The 12247-nt window shown below is 36.0% G+C and overlaps 1 protein-coding gene across 1 annotated transcript; it reads right to left on the bottom strand.

The window, feature by feature from the left end:
* Window positions 1-946: 946 nt before the first annotated feature.
* LOC130947569 (cysteine-rich receptor-like protein kinase 44) lies at window positions 947-5528 on the bottom strand. The gene is made up of 7 exons (XM_057876270.1): window positions 4257-5528; window positions 3130-3264; window positions 2911-3032; window positions 2614-2824; window positions 2295-2532; window positions 1523-1676; window positions 947-1386 (listed from the first exon to the last, which is right to left on the bottom strand). Exons 1-7 carry the CDS (start codon window positions 5065-5067, stop codon window positions 1048-1050), a joined length of 2010 nt encoding a protein of 669 aa, XP_057732253.1. The 5' UTR covers window positions 5068-5528; the 3' UTR covers window positions 947-1047.
* Window positions 5529-12247: the final 6719 nt, after the last annotated feature.

The raw sequence follows: 12247 nt of genomic DNA, 5'->3' as shown, positions 1-12247 counted from the left end.
ATTAATGTTAGACATATGAACTAGTGTATGGTTGTTGGTTTAGAGCATTCTCATGTGAATTTTATTATTATATATATTATTATTAGCCTAAGATTATTAAAGAAGAATGATTGGCTTAGTGGCAAGGGAGTTGAAGCTTTTGCACAAGGTTCCTGGTCGTGATTTAGCATGCCCGTCGGTGCACTGTGGAGACGCGCAATTCATGCGCCCGAACCGCACCGGTCCGCGTTGACCCATCCGATTTTCAACGGATTTGACCACCGTTGATCAGGTTAATTGCAGAAACGGTTTGTATCGTAAATCGAACCGGCCAGAATACCGGTTCATCGGTTGAACCGGTCAGTCCGGTCCGGTTCGATAACTATGGATAAAAGGAAGGGATTTATCCTTCTTCTAAGGAGCGTCACATTTTTTACCCTAATTAACCATCCTTTCGTATGGACAATTACTTTAGCATTGGATCAGAGTGTCTTTACAGGTGACCCCACCTGTCGAGCAGTTGATGTAGCCCACCAATCTTGTACCCCACAAATCTCGCACTCAGAATCCGATTCTCATCTTACTCAACCTTTTATCTCAATGGACCCCAAAAAATCGAGTAGAAGCTAAAGTTGGAATAATCAAATTACTATCGAGTAGAATGAAAATTCAAAATTGGACTGGCTTGGCCTTCTTGTTTGTTGGGCTAAGCCCATAAATATGATCAAAAACATAAAATTAAAATTCTGACAAAAATATAAAACTAAAAAAATATATATATAAATAAATTTAAATTGATTTATTGATTAACTTACTACTTATTAGTTTATTTAAGTAAGTGTCAAATATTTAAATCTCACTCTTTATGCACAATAATCCATTAGTCAGCAATAAATACTCATATGAAGCATCTGCCGTAAATTAATTCTAATGTACTGAATTATTGTTAAAAAAAAATAAGGGTATATATTTGAAATAAGTAGTACTGCTTATCTAGTATATACTTTGAAAATTACATCAAAGGAGAGATTAAAGCAAGACCAAAAAAAGAAAAAAGAGAGATTAAAGTTATCGAGGATGAAATTTACTTATTGACATTTCATTTATAGAGAAGGTTGTTGAACTTTTGCCAGATTGACTGGAACTTGATTCTTGTGCAACTGTTTTTGGATCCATAAAACCACTACCATGCAAGAAAAATGCTGGTTCTTGTGGAGATGGCAAATCAAGAGAATGATTATTAAGATATGAAATTATTGTTCCCATTGTAGGTCTAGAATTTGGGTTTTCTTGAACGCATAATAAACCAATTTGAATGCATTTGATAACTTCCACCTGGTTATAATCTTCCTTTATTTTTAGATCCAATATGCTTAATGGTGTTCCATCCCTCCATTGTTTCCAAACCTGTAGCGAACAATTCAAATTCTTAAATTACTTTACAAATAAATGAATTTTTTACCTGCACCCGTCTGTTAAAATTAGTAGAAGATTAACAAAACAGATATTTACTTGAAAAAAAAATGAAGATATTAGCACTCACATAATTTAAAAGACTCTCTTCAACACGATTTGAAGTATAAGAATTTACATTCTTTTGTCCGGTAACTATTTCTAGGATCATGACTCCAAAACTAAAAACATCTGATTTTTCTGAAAATTGTCCAAGCATTGCATATTCTGGAGACATATAACCACTACAAAATATATGACAAATTAGTTGAAATTAGTTAAAATAAAAAATAAAATATCATTTTTGTCCCCAACATATGGAATAAGTCATATTTGTGTTCTTAACGTTTAAATCATCCTATTTGTATTCTTAATGTTTGTAAAAGTGATTCAATATTATCCTGCGGTCAAATACACATCATGAGCTTTAGTTGGAGTTTCAAAAATCTCTTCTTAAAATTAGAATGCAAATGTTTGGGACAGGATCGATAATTCACTTCGAAAAATAACTCATCAAAGGTTGAAACTAATCCCTACAACATTTACACAATTCGCTTTTCTAGGGACATAATTGAGCCTAAACACAAATAATTAATGAGTACAATATTAAAATCGAACACATTCAAATAAGATCCAATTGAAAATGAATACATCTAAGTAAGAAAAATTAAAAAGTACAATTTAGTCTATTAGTATAATTGACAGCAGGATAACATTGAACCATTTTTTATAAACATTAGAAATACAAATAGAACGATTTAAACGTTAGAGACACAAATAAAACATACCTCAAATGTTGGAACAAAAACGATATTCTACTCTAAAATAAATTTTATATATAGATATGAGAATTCAAAACTTACTATGTGCCAACAATTCTATTTGTTTTTCCTCTTACTTGATCAATGTCGACTATTCTAGCCATACCAAAATCTGAAATTTTTGCATTCATATTTTCATCCAGCAAAATATTACTCGGCTTTAAATCACGATGTATAACTTTAAGTCGAGAATATTCATGTAAATAAAGAATTCCAAGAACAGTCCCTCCAATAATTTTATAACGTTGATCCCAGCTTAACTTTTGTTGTTGACCACCATCTACAAAATATTTCAGAGTTTAGAGTGGATATAGATAGCTGAACCAATATGAGAGTTTAGTTTAGTGTCAAAGTGTCAAACCAAATAAAAAGTAATCAAGACTTCCATTTGGCACGTATTCGTAAAGTAGTATTTTCTCTTGTTCTTCTATACAAAAGCCCATAAAAGATACTAGATTCCTGTGTTGAAGCTTGGCTATCAGCAAAATTTCATTCTTGAACTCAACCACACCTTGTTTAGAACTTGTAGAAAGTCTTTTTATAGCTACATGTCGGCCATCGGGAAGAGTACCCTAAAATATATATAATTAATGAAGTTATAAAGCATGATATTTGAAAAATAAAAAAAGAAAGAAAGAAAAGAACTACATTTTCTCACCTTGTAAACTTCTCCAAATCCTCCTTTGCCAATCATGTTCTGGTGAGAAAAGTTGTTCGTGGCTGCTTCAATTATAGAGAAATCGAATTGCAGCCCTTCTAAAGTGGCACTTTCACGACCAACTAGACCAATATGTTTGAATTGTTAAACAAGTTTATAAGCTTCTTGAATGCTACAAACTAATCAGTATATATATACTGAAAAAAAATGTATTCTTACAGTTTTCTCTAAGAATAGTCTTGGAATTCTTTTTTTGTCTTCTTCTTAGGATATAGCAGCACAAAGTGAAAAGCAGTGCCACAATAGCAATGGGTACAACGATTAAGATAATTGTTCGTGATCGACTTCTTTTGTCTGTATATAAAAAGCCAACGTATATATCATTTCGATGCCAATAATAAGAAATAACTAGGTAATAATAGACCGAAAAAAAATTGTGAAGTGCTAAAAAAATATACAATATCTAGTGTATGCTGTTGAATTGTAAATGAATAAAAATTTATGTGTAATTATTTTAATATAAAATTAATAATTTAAAAAAAATAACTTTTTTGGTGGTACAGTATAAAATAGCTTACCATGGTCAAGTTTTTTAATAATTTTTCTTTATCAATTTTATATGAAAAACGTGAGGTTGTTTTTAAAAAAAAAACACATTCAAACAAATAATTATATTTAGTCGTACGTTGAAAAATTATATGTAGCAATGGCTTTTTGGCAAAGGATTGTTATTTGGTGTGAAAAATAAGGCACATAGTTTTTTTTACTGAATCTTTAAATTTGAGAGATGACAGATTAAAGATTAATTCGTTGTAGATTTGAGCTTTATTTAAGGAGTTTGTTTCCAGTTAACAAGTTACTAAAAATAAAATTTAAACTCTCAATATTTATTTAAGTAGACAAATAAACTGACTACTCTACTAATTTAAATTAGTTAAATAACACACATGGTTAGCGATGAAAAATAATCTCCATAATTATTTATTGGAAAAGGTATAGCCAAAAGTCAAAGAGTGTTAACCTTAAGCAAATAATAACCTAGCTAAGTCGGCAATTAGTAAAAGCCAACTGCATATAGCCAAGCTAGAAACCTAATTCCAGTTCAGTTCACCTTAACACAAAATTAATAATCAAAATTAATTATCCATATTATAATTGCATGTTACGTACCTTAGCAGATGAATCTTGATCTCATCGCGAAAAACAAAACACATACAAATTAAAATGTTCACTCACATGAAGACCAGATGTTGATGACAGCTAAGAACAGTAATTAAATTATTTAACATAATATATTTCATCATTTTAATTATTAAAAGAAGTTAGATTGAGTTATACATACATACCTCTGGAATTCGATGATGGTGTTGGCGACGGTGCAGATTCAAGTGATCGATAGAAAGGGTAAATCTCAAACCGAATATTGCAATTAGGGTACAGAACCCTCCCTCCTTGCTTTCCGGCACAGCACTCAGGAAGGTTCGAATTGATCAAACCATCCAAACAGCTTCTACAATCTTCCGGCGACAGATCCGGCGTGCACTGAGCAAGACAATAAAGATTCTGGAATATGGATATAGCAGCTTCCTTTGTAGCGAACTTCTTTGCACCGATAGGCGCGTTGGCCGCTTCGTCCGCAGTTTGATTCAAGGTTCGATACAATAAACGGTTGAAGCTTTGTTGGTCTGTCATGTTGGTGGGGCTGGACAACGCGTAGCCAGGGTAGCCAGGCGCCACCGTCACGCGCGAGAAGAACGACGTGTTCGAGTACCTTACCATGCACTCGTCGTACCACATAACTGCCGCTACGGAGAGTGAACACTCTGTGTTTGTTGAAAGTCTTTGACTTGCGTTTCCCACGCACTCGCCGCATAGATCAGAGGGTATGTCTCCTCTGCACATGTATAGTCCATAGACTGTGTCGGCGGGGGTTTTTCCGGTGACGGTGTTGTTGTAGAACTCGGTGTTGTGGGTGGCCTTGGAGGATAAGGAAGAGAGAAGGGTCCTGAGGTTGTTTTGGTAGGTGGTGTTGATCGCAGTGAATCTGTATTTTGAGCAAACCTGGTAGAGAAAATGAGTGTCCTCTGCTTTTGTAGTAATTGATGAAAAGTTGAGGATGCTAATAAGGACGAAGAATAATACATTGAAGGAAGCCATGGCTAGTAGATTGAAGAATAATACGTATGTGGCGGCCGTTTGAGTTGAGTGAATATGGTGGATAAGATATGACAATTAACTGGAGTTCGAAACGTGGCTGTATAAATTTGCAGGAAGAACACTTTGACCTGGATAAACACGCAGTAATAATCCAGGGTATAATTTTTAAGATGAGTGAACAAGCGTAATTAAGAATTTGAAGACATTAGCTAATCAAGTAGACAAATTTAATTTCGTAAGTTTCTAACTTTCAAATTAGAAACATGTCGTGGGATAGAATAAAAATTAATGGAAAATAACAAAATTTTTCAAAGCCATAAGCTAAAACAGGGTTCCATCTGAATTTGGGGATCTCAAGCACGCCAGGTGGGTGGCAGCGATCTTTGCCAGCCATTTCTCGAGAAGAATCGTTCAGGAGAGTTGCAAATGAGGGCAACGTCTTTCTTAGATCTAGTGCTAGGAGTGAGTCAGCTCATGAGTCACTTTAAATGAGTTAGTGAGTCAAATTTAAATCTGAAATTAAGTTCATAAATTAAATAAGTCAGATTTGAATTTTATTAGTTTATGAACTGGTCTCGATTATATATATAATATTAAAAGTATAGATTATTAATATATATAATATTAAAAGTATAGATTATATATATATATATATATATATAATGTATTTAATTTATACTTTTAATATTATATATATTAATAATCTTAATTATTTAAAATTTTATATTTATTTTTTATATATAATTTTAATATAGGACATAAATAAAAAAATTATAATTTATTGATAAATAAAAATATATAAAATTAATTTTTTAAAATATATAAATTATAATTTATTGATATAGAATTATAAATTATGTTCCTATTATTTAAGTTAGTTCGTGAGTTAGAGTCAATTCGTGAGTTTTCGGTGAGTCGAGTTTAAGCTTAATAAATAGACTCGATTATTAATGAGTCGAACCGTGAGCCAAGGTCAATTTTGGTATGAACCGAGCTTGAGCTTAGTCTAACTCTGCTCAGCTCGGCTCACTTCCAACCTAGTTGGAGGCGTAGGTTTCTGAACTCGTCGACGTTGGTTCAGCCATAGACGCAGATCAACGTCGAGAAGAAAAAAAAACAAGAAGATCAAGAGAAGGTGGAGGAAGATCCAAATCTCCAGTTCGTCGACTAAGGTTTATATAAGCACAAGGGTTATATAAACTCTACACGCCATCTTCTTCTTTTTCTTCTTCTTAATCCAAGGAATTATTTGTATCATTAGATTATCCCTTCTCCTATTCGGTCTTTTTTATCAGTTTTAGAATCAGATTCAAAATCTGCATTCACTATATGATTCTATATGTTAAGTAATTATGTTCATTCAGAACATGATGCAGCCACTCTTCCAAGCTAGCAGCAGAAGATAAGGATAAACATAGTGAAAGAAAAGTTTTTTATTGGGCTAAGGACTGTGTAATAAAAAAATGAATAAAGAAGCACAATAGGAATTGAAGAAGTCAGTTAAGTTAGTAGAAATTTAGAGAGAGAGAAAGAGAGTGTGTGTGTCCCTAGAAAGAGAGAGAATGATTTTTTACTATTGTGATTCCTCCAATTCAGTTTTATTCGCACTTTTATTTTCTTCAATTATTCTTGAATCGTTGATTATTGTAAATTTCAATTGTGAACTAACATTTTTGGTGTTTTCATTGAGGTGATCTGCCATGAATTCAGGAACTCGCATTTCCCACTTGGAGGAGGTGTGCCAACAAAATCAATATGAGATTACAGCACTGCAACATAGTCAGATTGAGATAATGGCTCATCTTGCTGGTACCCAAGAGCAGATCAACTATGTCAAAATCTCTCTGAAAAACATAGAAAATGTTGCGTGATTTGTTAAAGCAAAAACGGATCACGTTCGAGCATGGAAACCTCCCACAATGATTCCAAGTTTTCGGGTGACTCACAGACGGCTCGTTGGCCAAAGGGGATGAAAACCGAGCTACCCATGTTTGACGGTGAAGGGGTTGAAGAGTGGACATTCCGAGAGCTAGCGAGTATTTTGAGCTTTACTCGGTTTTGTTGGCATGGAGATTACACATGCTTTCTTTTTACATGACGGGTGCAGCCTACACTTAGTACCGTTAGTGCATCAACAACTCCATCAACTACACCTAGGAGAGTTTCCTGGAGGCTTTCTATGTTTCTTTTGGCCACAATATTTTCCACAATTCAAAGGCAATCTTGAAGGAACGTAAACAAGTCTCTATGGTTGCAGTCTATCAACACCAATTCGAAGAGTTTTCTAATCAGGTGACCAGACTGAATGAAGAATGGATTTTTTTTGTTGTTTGTGGCGGGATTAATAGACGCAATAAAATGTGAGCTTATGCTAGCTAAACCACAGTCGTATGTTGAAGCGGTAGCCCTTTGCCAAGCTCCATGAGCAAAAGAATTAGGGCGCATTGAATCTAAGACCACATGGGAGTCAGTTGGGGGGGGAGGGGTGACACTCCACCTCAATTCAGCTCCACGAAGGGTGCACTCTCTTGTACATCTAGCTTCTCTTCAAACGCCACAAAAGGGGGCCTCGGTCACAGAACGTTTATTCCAACCCGATGCAGTTGGGAATTGGATGCTAAATAAGATGGTTTCAGCTAATGTTATTGCTTCATTCCTACACTTAAGGGTGATTGATTCTGCACCTACATTAGAGGAAACACAATAGGATGAAGATGTGCAATTATTGTTGACTGAATATCATGATGTGTTCAAGGAGCCAGAAAACTTACATCCACCTAGAGACATTGAGCACTAGATTCATTTACAATCGGGGACTGAACCAGTCAATGTACGTCCTTATCGATACCCGCACTATTAAAAAGAAGAGATTGGGAAGTTAGTGGAGAAAATGTTGTAATCAAGGCTGATCCGTGAGAGCCACAGTGCGTTTTCCAATCCCGTCCTATTAGTGCACAAGAAGGATGGAAGCTACCGTTTTTGCATTGATTACCGCACCCTCAACACTACCACCATCAAAGATAAGTTTTTCGTACCCACAATTGATGGGATATTAGATGAATTATATGGTGCTGCCTATTTTTCAAAAATTGACTTATGTTCGGATTATCATTAGATTTGGGTCAGGGATGAAGATATTCCCAAGACAGTATTTCGTACTCATTTGGGTCACTATGAATTTGTAGTGATGCCTTTCAGCCTCACTAATGCCCCGTCCACCTTCCAAGCCACCATGAATAAAGTATTTCGACCACATCTTAGAAAATTTGTTGCTACTTCGACGATATCCTCATTTACAGTAAGTCCAAAGAGGAGCATATGGTGCATTTAAAAACAGCCTTGGCTGTGTTACAGCAGCATTAGTTTGTTGCGAAACTTTCTAAATGCACTTTGGCAAACCTAAGTGGAGTACCTTGGTCATGTGGTTAGCAGGAACAGAGTTCATGTTGATAATTCTAAAATATAAGTAATTGTTGAATGGCCTAAGCTCACTAGTCTGAAATAGCTGCAAGGTTTTCTTGGCCTTATGGGATGGGCAATTTGTGGCCCAATATGCACAGTTGGCTACCCCCTTCACTAAGTTACTTAACCGTAATTTTCACTAGGATCAAGTTGCTAAGATTGCATTTGAGAAGCTCAAAAGTCAAAACTGCCCTTACTCATACATCGGTATTGGCACTGCTAGACTTTACTCTTCCATTTATTGTTGAAACTGATCCATCAGCACAAGAAATTGGTGCGGTTTTGTCGCAGCAAGGTCATTCTATAGCATATTTTACTAAGAAGCTAAATTAGTAGACTAATGGTAGTATTAGCATATGTACGAGAGCTTTATACCATCATCCAAAACGTGGGGAAATGACAACATTACTTGTTGGGTGCCATTTTTGTATCAAGGTGGATTCGTAGGTGGTGTTGGGAGGGAAGGTTTTGTTGGTTGAGCAACTATGACTGAGGTACTCAAGTTGGTTATTGTCATTTGCTTTGTCTATGAAAAATTTGAATAAGAAGAAAAGGCAAATTTAGAGTAATATGGGTTTGAGGAAAAAAGACGTAGAAATGGATTGATCGTTGGCGTTTGGATATGGATATGATTTATATGATTATGAATATGCAAAAGAATGATGCATTGATTGGTTAGAATAGAATATTAGAGGCAAATAATCAACAAGTTTAGTTAGTGGTCTTGGCAAAAGTAGTTTTGACGACTTGTTACATACGATGGTGTTTTTGGAAAAGAAAAAAAATAAAGGCTGGCAATAAGAATATTCAAATGAGATTATAAAAATTTGAATGATCAAATTAAATATATATGTACTATATGTCAGGTATATGTTCATAGAAAATGAAACACATTCATTCACGAAAGTTTCGCACCTTTGGTAGTAGCTAGCTATAATATTGATGAGATACACGAATCTGTAAAGTAGGCAACGTTAGAGGAATATCAGAAGTTAGATTATTTTTTGGATAGTTATAAGATACAGATTTATTCATACAGATTTTAAGGAGGTGTTGACAAGTGGCAAAGATGACGGTGTTAGGGAACAGGCTTGGCAGGGCTTTATAAGGTTGTCTGCCTTGGCCGGTGTAGGTGGAGCCAGCTAATGAAAATTGGAGCCAATTTAGCAAATCTGAAATTGGATTTAGTGAGTGGGCTGGGCCTTTGCTTTAGAATTTAGATTTTGGGCATGAGTGGACTAGAAACAAAATGACATAAGAAACAAAATGACATGGTGGAGTGCACAAGAATGCAGGCTCGGGTAAGAAATAAACAAAATCCTCACCCTAATTCACTAAGATCAGAATCAGAATCGTTAACCTTCCTTGTAGTTCATGGTCTTTATCTTCTATGATTCACATTTGTGAATTTCTTCATTATTGATATGAAAGTCCGTGTGTTTCATTTCTAATGTATTGATCGACTGAATCGAATATCAGGTTCACAGTGTTTGAGAGATATAGCCTGTGACGGACTTAAAATACCTGCGGATAAGGTCGATGAAATCGCGACTTATTCTGATGGTGACCACCTTTCGAGCAAAGTTATATACCCTGAGGAAATACTTACCTAGTATTCGACAAGGTCTGTTAGAAGTCAGGTGCTATTAAATTCACCACTGGCTGCTTTTTTGTTTTCCCTTTTGGTATAATTTCATGTTTTAGGGTTTTTTAATTTTTTGTGGCTTACAGTGGTTCCTGGTTGCAGACCCAGGAGGTTCAATGCATGGTAGAACAGGACCTTTTCGGAATAGAGGTGATTCGGACGAGGAAGTGGTGGCCGATTTGGGTAAGCGAGGCTTGCAATCCTACGATTACCATAGACGTGTGGTTATGATGGTTTATGCTGTTGAGTTTGTATCTATGTATGATTTCAATCACTAGTTAATATGTTTATTCTTATTATAACTATGCAGAATTCGAGTTGTGAGTTTGAGACTATCTGTAACGCACTTTCAAGTGATCATGCTGTTGAAACCACTTATGACAAAGTATGGCAAAAAGTAGATAATACAATGGATTATTTGATGATGGAGATGGCCACTAAGTAGGTACCATTGTAATTTTTCCACATGTCGAGTGTATGTTAGCCTTATGGTTTCTTTGTTTCGGTCGTGACGTTGTTGTCTGTGCTCGTCGATGTGCAACTCCATGTATGCCGTCGTTTTTGAAGGTGTTAATTTATGCCCTGAGTATGTCGGCAGTCCGTGAATCGGTGTCCTTTGATACATGATTTTTCCTGCTTCATTTAAGTAATTCCAGGTCAACTGTATATGTGGATTGAAGCATGTATGTGAAAATTAACGATGAACATTGTTGTGTATATTTTACTGAGGAACTTTATTGTGTAAATTTATTGATCTGGTCAGAGTTTGTGAATCAAATATGTACCGGTGTGAACTTAAACTTCCACTCTTTAGCATGATAACTTATTTTGTAAAGTGAACCAAGTTGATCCCCTGCAGTTTTGGTATATCTGGCGACAATCATCATGTCCGCGTTGGCCTTACCTTCTAAATAACTTATTGCTGCTGCCGCGTCTCCGTCGTTAATTTGTGCTATTCTTTGGCTGTGAACGTAATTATATAGATCTCTCTTCGTAAACAAAAGCATCCCGTACCCCCCTGACTGCCCGGCCATGTACGCCATAATCTTCGATGTCGCAATCCCAAACTTTTTTAGACTATCAACTTGAGCCTTATCACTCACTCAGATTCCGATGTCTGGGAAGAAGATGACGAAACATAGTTGTAGTAAGAGGGTGGTTATGTTTGTCGTCTATCCTCCGGACTTTCCAAACCTGATCTTGCAAATCGTAGTAAATTTTTAGCTTCGCTGAACAACCCGTGCAGCTCTCCGGCTTCTCCTCCCTTACTCTTTCTAGACGATCGTAGTGTTTCTCATGCCTTATACCTTGACGGTGACAAAAAAGTCTCGTCTTACCAAAACATTGTTCATTCGAGCCACGTCACCCTTCCTTACACCGAACCCCCTTAGCCGGGCAAATTGTTTGTATTCCGCATAAGCCTCTTCCTCGGTACTGAAGACTTTGTCCAAGAAATCCTCCGTGGACCTAAAACTGGGAGCATCACCCTCACATGTCTCCTGGCTTGTGCCGACCCCGTTCCCGTGGGTTTCGTCACCCGTTTCAGCTGTCTTGGAATCATTCTCATTGGAGTCATCCTCGTCATCTCCACTTGAAGAAGAGATACGAAAATACTCATCCTCACTAAGCCCGCCCGAATCATCCTCTCCACCGGTGAACTGCAAGTTCGAATCCATCTTCAACAACAAAGGAGGTTAATCACCTGGAAGATGGCTAGTCGGCAAATAACTTATCATGAATTACTATGCGACTTAATTAAACACATGCATCAGAATAAGTAGTTAAAACAGGCTAAGCATACTTAAATAGCAAAACCAAACTTCATACAACAGCGACTGTTCCTGACACTACATTTTTTACACGTCGATCGAATACAATCAGTAGTCCCAGACGGGAAACACGGTGTGACAATCTCAAATCAAATACAGAGTAACAACCACCAAATATTCAAATAATTAAATACACATCAAGTCTCCGCTTATAAATGATACTACTTATTTTAACGCACATTGAATAACCGGTGAACTAATCAACAATGCCACAACACCAACATACTTACAGATAGTCATGTCC

Source organism: Arachis stenosperma, chromosome 9 (assembly GCF_014773155.1).
Source record: "Arachis stenosperma cultivar V10309 chromosome 9, arast.V10309.gnm1.PFL2, whole genome shotgun sequence".
NCBI classification, from domain to species: Eukaryota; Viridiplantae; Streptophyta; class Magnoliopsida; order Fabales; family Fabaceae; genus Arachis; species Arachis stenosperma.
Note: the sequence above shows the minus strand (reverse complement) of the source record. Positions and strands in the feature narration are given on the sequence as shown.